At 42.1% G+C, this 17318-nt stretch overlaps 2 protein-coding genes across 2 annotated transcripts; both read left to right on the plus strand.

Moving 5' to 3' along the window:
• The first annotated feature begins 28 nt into the window (after nucleotides 1–28).
• LOC147245220 (small ubiquitin-related modifier 2-like) lies at nucleotides 29–7372 on the plus strand. Its single transcript, XM_086185391.1, has 4 exons — nucleotides 29–616; nucleotides 1436–1567; nucleotides 4360–4431; nucleotides 6728–7372. Exons 1-4 carry the CDS (start codon nucleotides 596–598, stop codon nucleotides 6788–6790), a joined length of 288 nt encoding a protein of 95 aa, XP_086041517.1. The 5' UTR covers nucleotides 29–595; the 3' UTR covers nucleotides 6791–7372.
• Nucleotides 7373–7694: 322 nt separating this feature from the next.
• LOC147245221 (jupiter microtubule associated homolog 1-like) lies at nucleotides 7695–15640 on the plus strand. Its single transcript, XM_086185390.1, has 5 exons — nucleotides 7695–7913; nucleotides 10085–10227; nucleotides 13646–13794; nucleotides 14109–14139; nucleotides 15006–15640. The coding sequence occupies exons 1-5, from the start codon at nucleotides 7858–7860 to the stop codon at nucleotides 15155–15157; spliced, it is 531 nt and encodes a 176-aa protein (XP_086041516.1). The 5' UTR covers nucleotides 7695–7857; the 3' UTR covers nucleotides 15158–15640.
• Nucleotides 15641–17318: the final 1678 nt, after the last annotated feature.

Here is a 17318-nt window from a genome sequence, read left to right on the forward strand (position 1 = left end):
TCGCTTGGTAAAGGAGCTGATAATTGATTACTCAAAATTTTCACGAAACCAGCCCCCCTCCCCCAAAAATTCAGGAGAGACATTATAATCGAACAAAATTTACTTTTTCTTCATCTGTGACGGTCACGTTTTCACTGCTCAGTCATTGTTGTGACTTGATTTGTTGACAGGAAGACACTGTTTAAACGTAACACCATTGTTATTGTTTTATAACAACTTTATCAGCAGACAGGACCACTACATTGACCAAAGACAGAGGTTCATGAGGTTAGAAAGGTGGAGGTAAGAGCTCATTATTTGAGAGAATACTGGTCATCTAAAAAAAAAAAAAACCTGACGACAAAGGGCAAAACAACATTAAGCGCGTGCATGTGTAGCTGGCTGCCTCTGTAACGCGCATTTGGACTCTCCCGCCCATGCCCAGACTGCGCTTCCATCCTCGTGACTACATGAAGGCCAATTGAAGCTCGGAGCACGGTGCGCGCAAAACCACGTGGCCGCGCACGCTTGGTTTGGATAATTCAATCGGGAACGCGGACGTGCGCGCACTCGTATTCTTTGTGTGGCAGTACAGAGAAGCGCCAAAAGAGTGACCATGGCTGATGAAAAACCTAAGGTGAGTGTCACTACACTTCACTAACATACCAGGTCATTTTGGTTAGGGGCGTAGAAACTCGGGAGGGGGAGAAACGTACATTTTCAAAAGCTCAGTTTTATGTTCCTTAAGTTGCAAGCTGTAATTGAACTCCTAGCTAACGTTACACCTACTTTGATAGACCGGAAGGTTTGTGCACGCGCATTCTCAGGCGCGCCGACCGCTTTCTGCCAGAACATACACACACACATACACACACACACACACACACACACACACACACTAAACCAGCTGGTGTCATCCTCACCGCCTGCTTTCATACACAAATGTGTGTGTGCGCCACCACAAACGGCGTATACCTGCGCGTTTATTTGCTCTTGGGGAAGAACGTGTGAGTGTTGCAGTGATGTGGTTTATTTGGAAAGTTTAAAACAGTACGTAACAAATAGAAATGCGCCTAAGAAAGAAATATTTTAACATTTATTGAAACATTCCTCGAAATTGTGGATCAGTTGCTCCTCATGGGACTGTCTGTGTTTGGTAAATGAAGATTAGCTTCATAACTGGAGTGTTAAACATCAGTTTCCATAAAGATGCTTTTTATTTATAAGAAAATCTCCACCAAAGTTGAAAGGTTATTTGTCTCTCAAAATAAGGTTATGACTGCCGATTGCTGTATGGGATGAATTGCATATATAACATGCAATTCATCCCATCTTGCAAGCAGCCAATATGTTGTTGTTTTTTATGTTTATGTATATATTTATTGTTTGTTCATTGATCAACCAGCTAAGTAACTAGCATGCAATGACTTAATATCCCCCATCCCAACAAACACAGGAAGGTGTGAAGACGGAAAACAATGAACACATAAACCTGAAGGTAGCAGGTCAGGATGGATCTGTAGTGCAGTTCAAGATCAAGAGACACACGCCGCTCATCAAACTCATGAAGGCCTACTGTGAGAGACAGGTGGGTGTGACATCATAGCAAGAGTGCCACTGACAACTTCACATTAACACCTGTAAAGCGTGACAAAAAAGGGTAAAATCACCGCACACTGGTAAGCTGAATTATTGATTTATTTTCCTGAATGACACGTTCCGCTGTTTCTTCGTCAGGTTCACTCGTCAACTATGCATGACCCCAACAGGTGAAATAAGTGTTTACAGGGTCACGTGACCTCCCCAATTTCTAAACCCAAGCAAAATAATTTGTGCAAAATATCACCAATCACATCGACACTGAGCTATAATTACACACATTAACATCCAAGGACAGATGATTATACATGACAGAGTTCACATACCATCAATAACAATGTTCACATCTAATAAATCCAGAGCTCACCTATCATAAATCACCACTACAATATTGATTATTCCAACACCAAAGGACCAATGCATTAAGTTGTTGCTACAACACAAACCTCAATGCAACCACGCACAGGTAGCTGTCAAACCTGCTTCTTGTGCAACATTTATTCAGTTATTGGATTTCGTGTTCAGTATCGTAGGGAAATAATATCATGCACTCTAGATTGGGTCAAACGGTGTGTAATCATTTATTCAGACCTTTAACTGCATCTTAGACGTGTCAAAATGTATTAGAGAAAAATATTTTTGGGGATAGCAGAGACTTTGTTTTGTTGTTTTGGGTTTTTTTTTCCCCAGTACATTACACTTCATAGATATTATTTTGTAGTTCAGAATGGGGACTTTCCCACGGGTGTTTTTGTGTCTTTGGAATCCAAATTTACTAGACTTGTGTAGACTTACTTCTGTCTGCATGGACAGTGAGGATTGAGACACCCAGGCTGTACATGGTGTACAGATGACGGGAATTACTTTAAGATTCTGAGAAAAAAAAAAAAAAAAAAGAAGCAAAGCATAGATATGCAAAGTTTCTGTCAGGTAAACCTCGTGCAAATGAGTAAGTCTGATCAACGCAAAAGTTCCACTTACTATATAATCTATCATCAAAATAATTGTGTTTTGTGTACAGGAATTTAAAAGTCACGGTTCCTTGAAGGGACAGTTCAGTTATCTGGATGTGGGGTTGATTGAGACATGGATGTCCAGTCACAACCTCCATATTCCTGCTCGCAGGCGTATCTGCTTTAATACAACTTGTTAGCTGCTAAAAGGTGTTTGTGCTGGGATTCATCGCTGGGCAGTGCCTTCCTTTACTTCCTGCTGCTGCATGGCGCTGATTCTACACACAGAGAACAAGGTGGCCGTCATCTACGGCAGGTTAGACACTGACTGGACATCAGCGTCTCATACAACCCCACATCAAAATAACTGAACTGTCCCTTTAAGGTTTTTAAATATAGTTTTGTCATGAGTTTTGAGAACGTTTTCAGTCAGTTGTCTACATGGCTGCCATTTTGATGCACATCTTCTTGTCACAGCGGACTGAAGTCTGAAGTCTATACCTCTCTGAGTCATCTCGTCTATGTTTTTTGCCTTCGCCTACACATTTTAAGCACAATAGATGTACTATCGCCTGCACTGACGTCATCCTCCGTGGGGCTACTTGCTACAGTAGAAGGCAGGAATGTTGACACATGGTAATGAGCAAACGCTTGGACGAGTGCCAGTTTACAGCCCTTTAATATGGATGGTAGGATTACAATCCTGTGAACACTCTCTGCCTAAGTCTGCCTTTTAGATTACAAAGATTTGATTTTAACTTAAATATAAAGAAGCAGAGGACTTAATGGATGTCTGACATTCCTCCCTGCAAGAATAACAAGACAGAACAGGCCAAAGTTGGCGGGTTTTTGGATAGTGGTTCCCGGGAACAAGAACTTTATTACATCAGTGTAAATTTACTCATTGTCTTTTGCATTCGCATTTTTGTGGGTGTATGAGACAGAGACAGTTGTACAAGACCTCTGGACATTCCAGCAGGGCCGAATCGATTTCTCTGTCTGGAAATAAACCTACAAACAGTCACTTTTGCCGAATATGTAGGAAATATATGCTGTGTTACTAAGCTGAGGCCCATGATGAGACACTGGACCATCAGTTAGCTGACGGTCAGCCTCAGGCTGTCGGCAGGCGTCTTTACTTGCAGTGGTTAAGTCACTAAACAAAGTAATACATTTAACTACTATCACTTTGTGTTTCTTTAAATATGAGCTGACAGGTGGATATTTCTCTTGAGATTTTCTACAACTGGGACCCCCTCTCTATCCAGTATTTGAATCTTATTAATAATAACAACTCCCACAACACCAGAGGCAGTTTTGCAGTGGGCATTGAGTTTTGGGGTGGATATATTTTTATACACACATTTGGAACAGATCAAGTGCCCATTGATTTGATGAGTCTGTATTTCGAGCACGTGACCAAAAAAAAAAAAAAAGAAGAAACAACTGACAAAAACTAGTAAACAAAACAAACATGTCTGAAAAGGAGTTGGTAGAAGTCTAATTTAATCTTTCCTCTTCCCTATTTTAGTTCCATGCTATATACTATTATATTCTAGACATAATGTTAAATTATTATCAGCTTACAGCTGTTATAAATGAATGAATCTATTATTATACACTGTACCGCTATCCTGGAGCGTAACAGAGGACCATTGGAAATCTTTCTGGTGTATTTTTAATTACTTTAATTTATTTTTCCAATTTTGTCACTGAATTTGTTAGTAATCAGTGCCACCATGCAGAAAGTCACACTTGGGTCGATCGTGTTGAAGAGAAGAAGAAGAATAGCGCAGATGAATAACTGACCTGTGTTTTGTATCTCCAGGGACTGTCAATGAGGCAAATCAGATTCAGATTTGACGGACAGCCGATAAACGAGACAGACACGCCATCACAGGTGAGTTTCACGCCTTTTAAATGAACAATTTTGCCTGAAAACAAAAACTAGCAGAAGCAGCCCGTTGCTCACGGTGGAGAGGACTCCCTCCCCACGCATAATCGCGTGTTTTAACACATTTGGCATCCCTTTCAAGTCCTGCATGGATTTTTCATGCATTCTTTTCTCTGCTCTTTCATGAGGAAGCTTTGCTGATTTATTTTTTTCCCATGGCCAAGAATAAACAAGGCAAAATCTCTCTAGTTTTTAGCTGTCAAGTTTTGTTCAATGTAAAAGGGAGACAGTTTGGTCATGATAAAGCGCGGTGCCTTCAGTTTCACAGAAATATCAGCTGAGATGAAACTGTTCATAGTTTTGATTTAGTTGCTCATAAACACACCTGTTGTGAATAAACTTGTCAAAACGGCGATGGGAGAACCATTTAAACTGCCAGTTGTTTTATAAAAGATGCTGATACTTGGTGCCGGTGTATTGACAGATTATTATAAAGGGAAGTATTGTGATCTACTGCAGCATTAATATTTTATCCCACACCTACTCACAACAGTCAGAGAGCTCAATTCACAAAGGAAGACTGTGAGTTATATTTATAACTCCCGATCAGACAGCTGAATTCACATTTTCTACAAAGCTGTCTAGTCCTTTACTACGACTAAACTAAACTGCAACTTTTTAGTCATAATTTTTTTATAATATGCTTAACTAACCAAGCAGGCTTCTGGAAAATACAGCTGATGGACACCTCAAAAATGTAATTGATCCCTGCCAGGAAATTACTTTGTTAGCTTCAAACCGCTCAAAACGCAGTTAGCAAAGAGGCTCACATTCACAGCTGAATTATACTGCTGTTCTGTTCACCCCTGGAAGTCCTAAACACGTCAGAAAAACAAAAGCTGTCTGTCTGGGTAGATAACATTCTCCACAGATGCACAGCTCCATGAGTTTCTGGCCGTCAGATGTGTGGATGAGTGCTGCTGCTGCTGCTGCTGCTTCCAGTTTAGATGGTGCAATAAATGGATCAAACCAAGAACATAATATTTACATCACGATACTGATTTGATTCAAGTTCTGCCAGGTCTCAGTGATAAGCAAACAACTTTTAAAATGCTTCATTTCCGAATGGAGTTCGGATCAGGGAGAGGAATATGGTTTTAATCTCCTCTTTTCCATCGATTTCTCCCTCGTCTTTTCGGGAATGTACGTCTTTTTGTAGTTGCCATGGCAGCTGGTTGGTAGAAGCAACATGGCAGCTTTTCCTCATGCAGACATACAGGGGTCACTCTAAAGCCCAGGTCTAGGTTTAATGGGGTTTTTTTTACCGTTAGGAAAATCACCCACTAACATCTGGATTTTGTTTGCAGTGAGAAAGAATTTAATCACCGTTTGTTCCTGAGTCAAATGACCCGGCAGTAGACACAGGTTGTTATCAGCTTTCGGCTGCGATTGGCATTGAAGTGAACACAAAACCTGGATGAATGCGGTCGTTTTTCGGCCCACTTCAGATCTTTGGCTTCTGTGGCTGTTTTTTCCGTCTCAGCTACAGATTCAGCCCGTCTGCGTCCTAACAGGGATCTACCATCATTCAGTCTACCTTCAGTTTGAAGGCAGTTGTAAAAAAAAAAAAACAACAACAACAACTTTTTATTCACATTGAACAAGTTATTCACACTTAATGTATCATAAATGTTTCCCCTTTGCTTAGAATATCATCTATTTGTTTTCTCTATAACCACAGTTGAAATGAATTGGGGCCGGCTGTTATCGACCTATCACAGATATATCATATCAATACATATCTGATATGCACCAATATGGAAAAAAAAAACCTTTTACAGCGCATAAATGGCAGAAAACAATGCCTGTTACAGTGGTGTAACGTGCTGCGTCCTGCTGGGACTCCGGCTCGTTTATTTTACTGTTCATGAAGTGAGCTGATTGAGAAATCGGCCTTCTGAGTCACTTTGCATAGTCGTACAGTGAACACAGAAAATAAAGTGTGTGATCAAAGTCACTATATTGTTGGCACATATCAGTAATCAGTGGTGTTATTTTCTTATACTCCAAAATTGGTATCCGCGCCATCCAAAAAACATAAGCTGGAGTCTAAAATAAATCCAACAACTTGCTGTATTGTTCTCAGATGCTCATTGAAATTAATTGTTAGATTAAAACTCCCTCAGACTGTCAGAACCCCCTCATATATTTGTCCTGTGTGTTCAACAGAGGTTGGTTTTCAACTGTCAGGCTTAGCGAACGCCATTTTAATACATCGCTTTTCTCTTTCTCTTCCTCACAGTTGGAAATGGAAGACGAAGATACAATTGATGTGTTTCAGCAACAGACGGGAGGCCTGATTTAATCGACCGTCACTACTCTCCAGCTAAACAGAACCAACCTTTAGGGGGCCTGCGACACACTCGGGCAGTTTCTTTGTCTCAACAGAAGAAGTTCTACTCTCTCTGCATCACATAACTGCTGTACAGTATTTTAATTCTTGCCTGTCAACTTCTCTGTTTTGTTTTGTTTTTTTCTTGTGTACATAAACCACACCCAGATCACTCTGCGTTCAGGTTTTTGTTTGTTCATGCTGTATTCATCCTGTATTGTTCCCAATTTGAAGGGCTTGTATAAGGTGTGAGACAAATTAAACAGGAACAAATATAATTGTATTAACTGACCAAATGTACTGTTTCGGGACAGCCCATCACTCAGCGAACAGTATAACCAGTTTGGGAATGAGATTGAATTCTTGTTTGGTTATCCTTTGAAAAAAAAGAATTGATTTTATACATTTTATATAGTAGTGGATGTGTTGAGGAAAACAAAAGTTTCATTTTTAACAAGATAACACTTCAAATTTTGGGGGAAGATGTTGCAGTCAAATAAACATCAATATTGTCTATTGAGATACCTGTTAAAATAAAGCTATTCTTTTTCAAACTTTCACTCATTTTGTGTGTCAGGTTATCCCCTTTTTATTCGTCAAAAAGGCACGAGTTATTTTGTGGATTGAGGGCCAGAGGTGAAGGTTTATCCCACATTTATTTTTTTGCTGACCGTAACATGACAGTCGAAAACACTTAAAAAATGAGGTTCTGTAGCAGAAAATCCCCCTCAGGGGATGTGGACCCTGCTGTCTGGCTCGCTGTCAAGAAGCTGCCACCAACATCCTCCTGGTTCCGTCCAATCAGAGGGCAGTTACATGATGTTCTGTCCAATCAGAGCGGGCCGAAGGCTGGTGGGTTGAGCCTGGTGGGCTGGCGCAGCAGAACCAGTGCATCTGGTCTTCTTTAGAGGTTTTTCAGTATCGGGTGGAGTCTGCATCCCCTAGCTTCTCTGTAGGGTAGCGTTTGTTTATTAGTTGTTTTTTTTTTTTTACTCTATTGGCTGGTTGTGACTGCCAATACATCGAAATACTCTACAAAGATGACGACGACAACAACCTTTCAAGGAGTGGAACCCGGTGCTAAAAGTAGTTCCAGGTAAACGGAGCTTAGAACCTTTCACTGGGGAACAAAAGAAGTGGATGCGGGCGAGTCTCTTGTCTTTGCTCGGAGGCAGTCTGCAGCCTGCCGCCAGCCCCGCTAGTGGAGGGCGGGGGATTTTTCTGGATTTAGCTAAACTGTCACATAGACTTGCTAATTAAGCTAATCTTACGGGGGTGACTGATTTAGCCTCTAGCTAACACTAAGTGAGGCTATTATGTCTGCGTTTTGTTGAGTAATTAGGCAAGCGGGTCAAAGAGGATGGATTATTGTTTGTTTGTTTTTTAAGAAAAAAAAAACACAACACTGCCAACCTTTAGCCTTCAAGAGTGGCTAAATAACTTTTTTTCAGGCCTGCCCCTCCCCTGCTACTCTTTGGAATGGTTTATAATTCTGTTTCCTTTTAGACCCTTATGCTAATTGAGGATATTAAAAAAAAAAAAAAAGAAATTCTTTAGAGGACAAAAGGACCCGATTATTAGCAAGTATTGATTGATTTGCAGGGGGACTTGGACTTGATCTGCGTATCCTGTTTGTTCTTGTAGGGTAAATTGAAGTCTGTAGAAACTCGGTTAATGTATATTTAGTGGTTTTAATAGAGGTCCGTCATTTTTGTGGTAAAAGGACCACTCACCCTAAAGGCATGCAGTCATAGCTTTCCAGTAAGTAATGCGTCTGGCCTGGATGCATTCCTCCCATTTGCAGGGAAAATAAAGCCCCCCCCCCCCCCCCCCCCCCCAAAAAAAGTGCTCTAAATACTCTAAATACTGGGGTGAGGAGTTGAGTATTTAAACCAGATATTGAGGGAAACTGTTGCCAGTCTGTGCTGAGTGGGCATGTCAAATCTCGGTCAGTCATCAAGCGTCTTGGAAGTGCTGTTTAGCCATGATGCGGGGGCTTGGGTGGGGGCTCCTTTGAGCTAGCTAAGCCTTTAAATCTGTCCTTAGCTTTTTGCTCCTTAAAGCCCCCCCCCCCCCCCCGGGGGAGGGGGGGGCGCTGCTGGTCATATTTGCTGCCGGCCAACTAGAAGGATCCATCCAGCAGGCAGAATTAGGCTCAAATCTTACCAGGCCATCAGAAGTCTCCTACCCTGCTTTATCACACATGCCATCTTTGGGCCCGTATCAGGCCACCTTCCTGGAGCAGGCCCCCAGCTTCTAACTCATCAAGCCATTTCATATCAATGTCATTTGCAGTTTGAATGTAGGGTGGGGTCTGCTGCCAGGCAGCTAAAAGCCTTTCCCCGTCGCAATCCGAGTGGAAAGCATGAGCTCATCCCCTGGCCGGTAGGTGATGTCTGGTTTAGGCATTACTATCATGGCTAAGAGTGGTGGATACTGGTGTGTGTACATGAATTGATTGAATCCAGTTCATGCTTTGTGGAGTTTTTTTGTCCTCTAGTTGCTTGCTTTCTGGAGAGCAGAGTAGTTTTTTGGCCTCCATCTGCCTTGCCTGGCCCTTGGACAGCTGCTCAGTGTGTCAGCTGGTGGCTTCAGGGGCTCTGAAGAGAGAAGAAAAAAAGAGGGAGGGGTCCAGCAGCCTTGGTTCTGTAAATACATTACTCTCCTTCAGCACATTTAAAAAAAACAAAAAACAAGCGTTTCCCTACTCATAATTGTTTTCCTTTTGTCCAGCTTGTGGTGGAAGGAATGTTGGTGGGAATGTGGTATTTGTTTACCAAGCACTGGTTTGAATTTGGCCTCCCTATATTGTTCCCTGTGACCTATATTCACTGCAGTACTTGGACTTTTCACCTCTTTTGTTGTAATAGTGACCAAAAAATTCTACCAAGAACCACATGCTAGGAAGTCTCCCTGACCCATCGTGTGTCACAGCAAAGGAATCCGCAGGAGAAGAGGTAGCAGCTAGACGGCTAACTGTGATTCAATGTGAGCAGAGTCAGCTGCAGGCCAGAGATTGCGACTGTCTGTCTGATGGGCTGACAGCCGGGGCTTAGACAGCAGAGACCTTGATGGTCGTGTGTGTGTTTTATGAAAGGGATAGGGTTGTGTGTAGCTGGAGGGATCCTCATGTTTTATTAGACTGTTGATTCTTTTAGTACTGTGCAGTTGATCTGTCCCATGTGACCCAGAGGCCTTGAATTTTAGTTTAAGAATGGAATGGAGTTGTGCAAAATGTCAATCAACTTCCTTCATTTGTGTTTTTAGGGTACTACGACCGCCAGGTGGAAACTCAAGCTTTACATTCGGCACAGACGATAATACAACTCCACAGCGCAAGAACAAGATGGCCTCCAGCATCTTTGCAGAACCCGAGGACCCCCACGCTCATCGGAGGAACAATCCACCCAGTAACTCAATCATTCTACTTATCTTGGTTCATTTTCCATACTGTCAAAAGGAAAACAATAGGGCTTTGATCAGGGGTGTGATTTACTGGGCAACACTGACAGAGGGTTGTGTTTCGCACAGCTGTTTAGTTTAGTCTTGCAACAAAAAGCAGACTGAACTCCTGAAAGTCATAAGTAAGCAAAAAGAAATGTGGAAACATATAAACTTAAGAGTATCATTTAATATTTTTCCATTTAAGTTGACAGAAAGATCATCAGCATAATAGCCAACAAACCCTGGAGTACTGGGAGAAGTGTAATTTGAAGCTAGGTTTTGTTACATGGGAATGAGGATCAGCCCTCCATGGAAAGAAGTGGGTCAGTTAAAAATGTGTCAGCTAGTAAAACGAGTGAAAGTCACTTCAAACACTTGTATGCAAGATGAATTGTAGCCTCACATTAGTATGTTTAACCCATGCAAAGCTTCAGCCAAATATCTTTAGTGTGTTTTCTTTCCTGGGTCTAATGAGGGATTTTTTTTTCCCCCTCCCAGCATGTCAGTGTTTGCATGGGGATCAAAGATTTGATAAAAACGCATTAAGACTTAAATTTAACAGTTGAATTCCACCACAGTGAAAGCAGCTAACAAGCCAGGGATCACATGTTTTCACATTAACCTCTTTGCAACTGATTTCTCGGTATGTGCTCAGTGAAAACTGTCCTTTAAAGTCATGATCTCAGCTCCTAACATCTCCGGCCAGCAGCTGCAAACAGCAAAGCTTTTCCTCCTCGCATTGTTTTCATTTGGGTCAATTTGAGGGGAGCCTTCCTATGGTCGCTCCATTCTAATGGTTCCAAGTGGAAGCGGATATTTGTTTCTGCTAAAGTGATCAGTGTTTATTACTACGGCAGGTGAACGGCTGTGTTGTGGGATTGTTCCGGTTATGAGCTCACAGTCTAGATGAAGAGGTGTGTTTGAGTTGACGCGCTGTCACCTGGAGATACTTTTTATATGCTTAAGACGTGTCACCATCATCAAGAACTTTGAATCTTGCATCTTTGCATACACACTTGTTTGCATTTGACCTTTTTTTTGATCCTCCACCAAACATCTCACCATTCAAAGTAAGAAGCGATGCAAATTTTGAGCAAGTTTGGAAACAAGCTTATGATAAAAAAAAAAATTCATCCATCCATCCATTTTCTTCCTGTTAAGGGTCGCGGGGGTGGCTGGAGCCTATCGGGCGAGAGGCAGGGTTCACCCTGGACAGGTCACCAGTCCATCTCAGGGCCAACACATAGAGACAGACAACCATTCACACTCACAGTCACACCTACAGTCAATTTAGAGTATCAATCAGCCTCGTCCCCTCTTGATGTCTTTGGACTGTGGGAGGAAGCTGGAGTACCAGAGAGAACCCACACAGGAACAGGGAGAACATGGAGACTCCACACAGAAAGATCCTGTGCTGGAGCCAGGGCTTGAACCCAGAACCTTCTTGCTGTGAGGCGACAGTGCTGACCACTGCACCACCGTGCTGCCCAAACAGAATTCAGTTTGTGGTAAACAATTTGTGAAACACAGCACGTGATCTCCATCATAAATGCCTGTCTACTGCCTTGCCCTTACACAGGCATGCTGGTTTGGTTACTCACGTTGCGTACAGACACAATTGGTCATGTCTGCAGGTGGGAAGTCTGATAAGAGTATGTATTCCCCTGGTGAGCCTCCTCACCTTCAGGGAAAAGAAGAAGTAGACGATTCCACTTGACAGAGGACGCCCATGGCAGATTATGGTGTGGCAGTCTGGCCAGAGCGCCGACCGGCGGAGCTTGGATGCAGGGTAGAAGCTTCGATGTACAATTAGTGGAAAAAAACTGGGAAAAAAATTATTAAATATGTCATTTAACTCTTTATTCACAGCAAATCAGAAATTTAAAGAACAGGTAAACATGAAATTACTTCAGTTCTAAACCTCATGTTCTCAGAAAAATCCAGAATACGCTACACGCTCGACAGCTGTGCCGCATTTACCTTTAATAGATAAGGTCCTTCAACAGTAATTAACCTGTTACATTATAAAACAAACCAGATGACCCTAATCCACTTACTTAAGTCGTGCTGTTTTGTTTAAATGGAGGATCATAGTTTACCCACACAGTGATTTGTGTGCGCTCCCCTGTATCGAAGATGAGCCCAGCAGCTGGAAACAGCTGCTCAGTGAAGACAGATGTCCTGGAGAATCACATCTACTGACATGCCAACTCTTTATCAGTCCAGGGAAGCTGTATAAACATTCCCGTCCACTGGTCAAATAGAATTACACTCAAACATAGGTGGATGTTACTTTTATGTATACTGGTCCCCGCTAAGGTCTTAAGTTGGTTTGGAGCGTGTAATTAGAGCATTGCGTGACAAAAACAACACAAACAAACGGGTGTTCCATGAATGAACAAATGTTCGCATGAGCTCCATGGTTGATCCAGAGTAACCAGGACAATATTTCTGAAAAACGCTTTCAAAATTCTGGTGGCAAATAAGAAAAGCCCCAACCTATACTCTATATTTTCCATAATAAAACCAAAAATGGCTCTGTGAGCAATGCTTTTGTGTGTCAAACGGATTGTTTTCATGATTAGTTGGGTAAAAATCTTCCACTGAGCGATCAGAGTGTGCTGCTCCAGTTAGAATGTGCTAATATTATGTTTATACAGAAACATAAGCACCTTGTCCTTCAGCCAGGGACTTTGGCAGGTTGTTGGTCAGGGTTTTAAGGGTTTTTCAGATACCAGAGCTGCCCTTCGCTACAGGGAGGAAGCCACATGATTGCTGCTCCAGGCCAGTTGATGTCTGTGATGACGTCTCTAAAAGAGTTGCTGTGATGATAGCGTAATGCATCAGGGTCCGGCCCACCAGTTTAATCCTCTTCTGTTTGCCGTTTGTCGTTCACTGTCCAGAGACTTGATCAGAGCCAGTCATGAAGGAGCTCTTGTTGAAGGACACAGACTCGCTTCACTCCATTAACAACAGCGGCCCCTCCTGTGTTTCCTTAGCGGCCGTTGTTCCCTCATGACAAAGATGGTGTGTGCTGGTTTTCAGGTTGTCTGGCTGGAACTGTTCCATTCCATCTTTGGGTCTTATTATAGTTCCCTGATCAGGTTTAGTTTCCTGCTGGTTCCCAGTCCAGTATTTTGAGTTAGAGCTCCCCCCGTGACATTGGTGTTTTGCCAAATTTGAGAAGATGGATCTTGTGCTGAGCTCATGGGTAGAAACATAGGGGGCTAATTAGATTGGTGTCCATATAACCTGACTCTGCTGCTTTCAAGCCTGACTCATGTTCCATTTTTCTCCCCTATTTCCTGTCTAGCTTTACAGAATCTGTTAACCCCCCCCCCAAAAAAAACAAAAAAAAACAACTTTGACTTGTCATGTTCCCAGGTGGGGCAGCTGCAGGGACCCTGTGCGGTGAGCCGTCAGCCCCCCTGAGACGGTGCCAGCAGCCTCTTCTCTTCCCCAAGAACCCTCAACCTGAACTGACCACCATCCACAACTCTGGGGCAGCCCTGGTGTGGAACCAGAGACGAGAGGTACTACTCATTTAGAGGGACCCGGACAAGGAAAAAAAATACTGATTTCTCAACCGCTGCATGGGGAGGATGGTTGAATTCATCCATGTGTTTGAAGCGGATCCAGCACTGATATTCTCCTCTGATAATTTAATCCCTCTGGAGGTTTAATTTATACTCTGGGAATGAACCGGTTCCACCAATAAAACCATATATCATCTTCTGAATGTCAACATCCTGTGCGCTCGTATTCAATGACCATTTATTTTAGTCAGGACACATTATAGGTGAGAAATCCCAGCGACGATATTTGATATTCTTTTGTCATGTTGCAGGATGAGAATGGCCAGGAAGAAGTGAACAACGGTGAGTATCCTACAGCTCATCCTATCTACAGCTCTCTCTCTCTCTCTCTCTCTCTCTCTCTCTCTCTCTCTCTCTCTCTCTCTCTCTCTCTCTCTCTCTCTCTCTCTCTCTCTCTCTCTCTCTGCACCTAACCAGCACCGTGTGACTTACGTTAACACAGTGAATACGTCCACTGTGACACATCAGGTTTCCTTCAAAAACTGGTCACCGCTCTTGTCCTGTATGCTGCTGCTGCCATTATATCCTCGTTAGGGTTTTTTTTTCTTCTCTTTTTGTGGGGTTATAACAGCTGGTCTTTGATGGCAGGTTTCACTTAGAATGAAAGGCTTTTTAATGAACCTCCAGGTGCGTGTTTGTCCGAGAGCTGCTGGGATAATGGAGGGTTTGACCACATATCTCCATGAAGATTTAGAATTCGCTTATTTGAATATGATTGGAATGTGTATGAGTGTGTGTGTGTGTGTGTGTGTGTGTGTGCTTTTGAAGTGTGCAGTCATGTTTTTGGAAAGATGATGTCAATGTATTAACAGGGTGTAACCAGTGATACAGAACTGTGGCTTTAGTCTTTTAGAGCATATATGTAACCGTTGCTCTCCCTCTGATGTCATGGAGCATTAATATGTGTCTTTAAAAGACGTAAAACTTTGCCAAACTGTAAAGTGTCGCTCCGATTAGTGGCAATTCTGCTTCACCGGGGCACTAATGGACAACGAGAGATGCTTTAGCGCTGCAATTTCCCTTTCAAGTATCTTTGATGGTCACCGCTAAGTAACTCGCTTCCACATGTACACTTCTAAGCACCGTTTTTATTTGACCTGAATTAAGGTGTTTTACTGTAAAATGATCAACACTTTTTTTTTTCACAGAGTGTCCTGAGAACGAGGAGGCGGAGCAAATGGAGCAAGAGCTTCAGGAGACGCCACAGCCCTCCGCCCCTTCGGGAAGTGCCAACAACGCTGCTGCCACGGGCGGCCGAAGAAACCCACCTGGTGGCAAGTCGAGCCTCATCCTGGGCTGAGACCACGTCTTTTCTTTCTTAAATTTTTTTCATTCGAACACTTTTTTTTTTTTAATGATAAACCCCCCACCCACTCTCTCCTGCTCTCCTTATCATCAAACTTTTCCCCTCCTCTCTTTCCACCTGCTCTCGTGCTCTCACCCCCTCCCCCATGTCCTCCCACGTCCTCTCCCTCCACACTTCATCTCCCTTTTTTTTTTTGTTCTGATCCCTTTTTTCTATTAAAAAAAAGAAAACTGTTGACAAAAGCACTTTATGTATCTCTTGTCCCCGCCCTTTTCAGCCCATCCTGTAGTGCATCGCGCCTGCTGGGAAAGGCATGAACGTTTAGCTTGTCTCTCGTCCCCCCCCCCCCCAACCCTCCCACCCCCTCTTCCCCCACCACCACCACCACCACCACCTGTTGTAAATGGTAAAGGAAAAAAAAAATACTAAAAAAGATTTGATGCGTGAATTTCTAAAGACAATAAAGATTGATATGAATTTGCTGTGGTCGAGTGCTTGATGTAACTATTCAGAAGTGCGTTTAAAAACAACAGGGGGAAAAAGGAAGAATCTTGTTGATTCAGTTTCCATGTGTATAAATGGTTCAGCACATAAACTTGAACAAAATTTATGTCGATGAAACTGAGCCTGAAGACTGCGGCGTTGAGAGCAGACCCAGACTCTCTGACTGGAAACTCGCCCAGCCTATAAAGTAATCACTTAAACGCTGCCGCCTTTTTCTGTCAAAAGAGAAACTGCGCTATCTTTCAGTGACATTTGGCTCTTTATGCCTTTGCTAATATAATTTAATTGAGGCAGTTGTTTAAACTCAGTTTTAACAAAAGACAGATTCACCAGAAGATGTGGTTCGTGTCACTTAACACACTTTGATAGCGTTCCTCGAGGCTTTGCTTTATTTGGAAATGTTTCTCTGAACTCATGAGTCATTTTACCTTTTTTAGCATCATCAGAAATACACTACACAGGCTCTTCATATTTCTTTGCCAGCGAGACCTTTGACACGTCTGGCTTTATATTTTTACGTATTTGGTGAGAAAAGAGTCGCACACGAGTCACGTTGAAGTTTGTTGTTTTCAGACTTTCATCCTGGCTGAGTCAAGGATGGTCAGAAGGAGGGTGAGTCACAGACGTGAGTCTACGGCTCATACAGACCAGGAAGTGACCAAATTTAGAGGTTCACTGTCTAGCTGATGTGACTTTACCCTTGTATTCCTGGATGATGTTGGTTCCCTAAAGTTGAGGGATGAGATATCCTGTATGTTCCCAACCTTATTTCATTTAGAAGAGCACTGATCTTATATGTACGTATTAGATATATACCAGGTTCTTAATGCTGACAATGGGCATAAAGTTCTATGCATCCGCCGGTAACAACCCTGATTTCAAATAAAAGACTTTTTTTTTTTTAAACAAACTTTTGTTAGAAATAATGGCTTCAAGTTATTTTAACCAAATAAAAAATGCTGTTGTCATTGCATTTGTAGTCAATAATGGATGATAACAAAGAGAGTGTGCAGTATTTTTTTAATAATACAATTGTCGTACTGTGAAAACCCACCATTGCAGCAGGGAACCTCGATCAATCAACAGGCTATGCAGACAGCACATTTAACACAAGTGCCAAATCAGTGTACTTGAAAATAATGAGTAAAAGCCACACATGACAAAAATCATATGTAATAACAAAAACAAGTTAAGATGTTGCTTATATGAGCAGTTAAAACCTGGAAATACGAAAACAGATGAAATGGAAACATAAAAGTGTTGAAAATGGAAAAAATAATAACGTAAGGCTGGTTTATATGAGCGTTAACTCCTTTCAGTTTAGCTAACGGTGATGGGAAAATGGCTCCTGAAAGAAATGTAAGTTTTTCATATGTCCCTTATATATTTGGAGATCATGTAAGAGATTGGCTTCGTTGTGTCGTGTTTATTTTCGCTAAATTATTTCTCCATATTTATCGTCTTTGGTTTTAATTTCATCCCCATGGGGTGCCGATTTGGTAACAGGTCATCCTCCTGGGTCCTCAAAACAAAACAATTCAATACAAAGACTAAATACAACGAATAAAAGATGAGCAAGGTATTACCTGATAATAACGTAGAAGGAAAAAACAACAAACTAATAATAAATCAGTAAAAATTTCATGTCCCA

The sequence above is a fragment of the Aulostomus chinensis genome, chromosome 18 (assembly GCF_037954235.1).
Source record: "Aulostomus chinensis isolate RoL2024-O1b breed Wild chromosome 18, RoL_Achi_v1.0, whole genome shotgun sequence".
In the NCBI taxonomy this organism is placed as follows: Eukaryota; Metazoa; Chordata; class Actinopteri; order Syngnathiformes; family Aulostomidae; genus Aulostomus; species Aulostomus chinensis.